Raw genomic sequence first — 4,194 nt, forward strand, 5'->3', positions numbered from 1 at the left:
CAAACCCGTAAGACCTTCGTTCATCTTCGGAACACAAATTAAGATATTTTTGATGAATTACGAGAGCTCTCTGATCCTCTCATAGACCGCAAGCATCCTAACACCATCAAGACTCAGAAACGTAGTAAAGACATCGTTAAAATAATCCGTGTGACATCAGGTTCAACCGTAATTTTATGAAGCTACGAGAATACTTTTTGTGCGCAAAGAAAACAAAAATAACAAGTTTATTCAACAATTCGTCTCCTCCACATCACCCTGTAGCGCCATTCTGGAGAGTATCACATACATAAACAACATATGCAACGTATGTACGCGGATACGCTGTTTACGTTCAGATCGAAGCGCAAACAACGTAAACAGCGTATCCGCGTACATACGTTGCATATGTTGTTTATGTATGTGATACTCTCCAGAATGGCGCTACAGGGTGATGTGGAGGAGACGAATTGTTGAATAAACTTGTTATTTTTGTTTTCTTTGCGCACAAAAAGTATTCTCGTAGCTTCATAAAATTACGGTTGAACCACTGATGTCACATGGATTATTTTAACGATGTCCTTGCTACGTTTCTGAGCCTTGATGGTGTTAGGATTTTTTTTTTTCGTGCAAAAACCTTTTTTAAAGGGGTCACTGGATGCCCATTTTCCACAAGTTGATATGATTCTTTAGGGTCTTACATTTACATTTACATTACATTAATGAGTCTTAATGAGTCTATAACATACTTTAGATAAAATTTCTCAATGGTAGTGCAAAACAACACCCTCTTTACCTTGTCAAAAACAACTCTGTTCACAGCGAGCAGTTTCGGTGCATGTCCCTTTAAATGCTAATGAGCTCTGCTGACCCCGCCCCTCTCTTCTGTGGGGTGACCAGCTATTCTCTGAGAGACTCTTAACTTTAGCCGCATTTAGCCGCAGAACTTGCTAATTAGCACATTATTAGGAAAGGCGATTTACAAAGATTCATAAAAATACCTTATACTCACTTCTTCTGTAGGTGAAGCTGGATCATGAATGATTCGCATGAACATATGCGCATTTAGGTAGATTGGGGAGCACATTCCCTTTAAAAACCAAATTAAGCCACTGTGTCTTCAGCGGCTCAGATGTCGGGAGTAAATGACGACTGCTATGTTCATTATTACATCCAACAACATTATTACATCTATACCTGCTGCGGTGTCGAAACTGTAGTCGTGGGAGGGGCCTGTGCAAACCTACGCCAAGAATGTCAGAACAGCTTGATCTGAGACACTGCTTATGATTTATGGGGATTTAAAAAAAACACTGGGTGGATTTTTATCATTATATAGTGGTTTACAACATGTAAAAGTGAAATTTGCATCCAAAGACCACTTTAACATTATAAGTAAACCTCAAGGAACATATTAAAATAATAAAAAAATCCATGTCATGACACCTTTAAGGTCAACAGTTCAGCATGATTTCAGTACAGCGGGAAGAAAAATTTGTTTTATAAACACAGTGGATAGAAAGGAGGAAAGTGTCCCATGTGCTTGATGTGATGAGCGTGTCTGTTAAGAGAGACTCACGTCCAGATAGTCTTTCATGGCCGTGTCCATCATGACCAGATCCGTCAGGAAAGTTCCCAGGTAAGGAATCGTCCCCTGCATCACAGTCTGAAACAAAAACCATCGTTCTGTCAGTTCAGCAGAATGAAACACCACATCAGACGACAGACAGGGCAACTATTTATATACACTACATGGCCAAAAGTATTGGCACCCCCTTCTAATGAACAGCTTTGACTACTTTAGTAATTTCCATGAGTACAAATCTTAATGTTTAAGCACATAATGCTATTCTAGGGAATTGTGTGCTTCTAATTTTATAGCAGCAGTGTGTAATTGGGTGTGTGTGTGTGTGTGTTGCTCACTGCGTCCATCAGTGTGAACTGCTCCGCCACCACAGTGGGGTCAAAGCTCAGGAAATCGGGTCGATCTTCATTGAATCCGTTCTCCTGCAGCAGAGCGAACGCACAGCAGCCCTGATCCAGCACTGCAGACAGAAACATGTTTACTACCGTTAGACAAAAGCTTCATCTGAGCCAGAACTAATCATTTATCATGATTATTATATGGCATTCCTGTAGCTTAAACAGTAGATCATGGCGCTCACACAGTAAAGTCATGGGTTCGATTCCCGGGGAGAGCAAGAACTGCTAAAATGTATAACTTGAATAAAATTGTATGTTACTTTGGATAAAAGCATCTCCCAAATGCATAAATGTAAATTATGAAATTGTTTTTTCTCCTTATACGACCTTGGTACTTTAGCTTCTATCATTTTACAGTAATTATGCTTAAAATCAGACATGCTATTACTTCAAATAAAAATCATACATTATACTGTATATTTTTTTACATTATCACATAAATGACTTCTAATTACACTTGGAATTTGTTAAATTTACAATTTAACTGATTATTTCAGCTGCTCTAATTAATGTTAAATTTATCATTTTTAATTCAGTTAAATGTATAATTGACTGTAATCAACAGTCAGGTTTTTTCTGGTCAGAGGAATCAGCATCAGGTTGAGCTGATGGACCGATCGAAGCTGACGAACCGTCCCGGTCTGATTCCTGCTGGAGTCTGCGGTGGAACTGGCTCAGCAGGTTGCAGGCCCGGCGCTCCAGGTCCGACCCGGGGAAGCTGAGCTGCAGGTAGTGGATCAGGCGTCTCAGGCAGCTGTAGTCCGGAGGCTTCCAGAAGTCCTCCGAGTACTGATCCAACCAGGCGCCCAGGATAGAGGAGACGGTGCTGCGCACGAGAAGACACAGAACTAGCCAAACACACTCGTATCAGTCGAAATAAGCAATTTCAATCATGACTAGGGTTGGGAATCGAAAATCAATTCCAATTCCAGAATCGAATCCTTAAGGTCAGGAATCGGATACTTGTTGTAAAATTAAAATTCCACTCATCAATTCCTGTGCGCGCATCTTTTATTTTTAGCTGGAGAAAAGGAGCTGTTAAAAATGTATTTGTCTTTGAATCATTCATTCAAGAGATTCATTCAAAATCACTGATTCATCCAGTAATGAACCGAGTCAATCTTGAGTGAGTCACTGAATCATTCATTCATTAATTCCATCAGATTTTGTTTAGTTGTCTAATATTGTTTCTTCAGAATTGTGAGAGAACTACAATTAAATGTTTTGACACTGGGAATCGATGAGCAGAATTGGAATTGATCAAATTCAAGTGACGCCCAACTCTAACCATGAAGCACGTACTTCCTGAGCTCCGTCCGCTCATCAGGGGTCATTCTGCGCGCTTCTGCACCCGGCTGCAGTTTGGCGTATCTGTGAAAACACACATGCATGAAGTCCTCTGACCAAACCTCCATCTGAGAGCAGAGCCTTTTTACTGATCCAGTGAAACACAGTGAAACATTACTGATCAATTCTTGGGTCGCGCTGTGTGTGTTTCCATCAGCTGTTTGGAATCAGAACTAGTGATGCAGATTCACCAATTAATCACTTTGATCTAATCAACCAAATAACAGAAGGTCTGAAATATTTGGCAATTCAGTTTGATTCGTTCGTGAGCTCACGCCCACGTTACACTGCTTGCAGAGGTTTCTCACACTGAAATAGTAACGGGATATTATATAAAACAAAACAAAAAGAGCGCTGGATGAGGTGGATATTTGCCTACAATGCACTGTAAGAAACAAAACTTCTATCGTTTGTCAATGGAAAAGCAGCTCTTTTGCGGGTACAGTTTGTAAAGAATAAGTAGAGTTTCAAAATATGGGCACAGATTTTTGATGGAGAGCCTGAGCCCCAGTACTGATGAAAGACTAGAAGCAGCCCTGCTAAAACAAGATTTAAATGAAGTAAATAATGAAACTGCACATCTTACTAGTAATAAAAGCCTCATAAGTGGTCTGTATGTTTAAAGGGGTGGTTGATTGCAATTTCACTTTTTTAACGTTAGTTAGTGTGTAATGTTGCTGTTTGAGCATAACCAATATCTGCAAAGTTACGAAGCTGAAAGTTCAATGCAAACGGAGATGTCGTCTTTTAACATTCTGGCAGTTTAATGCCTACAAAAACAACTGGTAGGGACTACAACAAGTTACTTCCCGGGTTCGTGACATCACAAACCCAGATAAACCCCGCCCTCGGGAAAAGGCAGCAAAGGGGGCGAGGCCATGCTGC

At 40.3% G+C, this 4,194-nt stretch overlaps 1 protein-coding gene across 1 annotated transcript in view; it reads right to left on the reverse strand.

The window, feature by feature from the left end:
* Nucleotides 1–4,194, reverse strand: part of LOC107717753 (ral guanine nucleotide dissociation stimulator-like) — a 22,154-nt gene that overhangs the window by 11,726 nt on the left and 6,234 nt on the right. The window contains exons 6-9 of the mRNA XM_016524588.1: nucleotides 3,265–3,377; nucleotides 2,595–2,788; nucleotides 1,903–2,024; nucleotides 1,559–1,645 (exon numbers count right to left, since the gene is read on the reverse strand). Of these exons, the coding sequence (XP_016380074.1) occupies nucleotides 1,559–1,645; nucleotides 1,903–2,024; nucleotides 2,595–2,788; nucleotides 3,265–3,377 (516 nt within the window). The remainder of the gene's footprint in view (nucleotides 1–1,558; nucleotides 1,646–1,902; nucleotides 2,025–2,594; nucleotides 2,789–3,264; nucleotides 3,378–4,194) is intronic.

This window comes from Sinocyclocheilus rhinocerous, unplaced genomic scaffold, assembly GCF_001515625.1.
Source record: "Sinocyclocheilus rhinocerous isolate Xijiao unplaced genomic scaffold, SAMN03320098_v1.1 scaffold693, whole genome shotgun sequence".
Lineage (NCBI taxonomy): Eukaryota > Metazoa > Chordata > Actinopteri > Cypriniformes > Cyprinidae > Sinocyclocheilus > Sinocyclocheilus rhinocerous.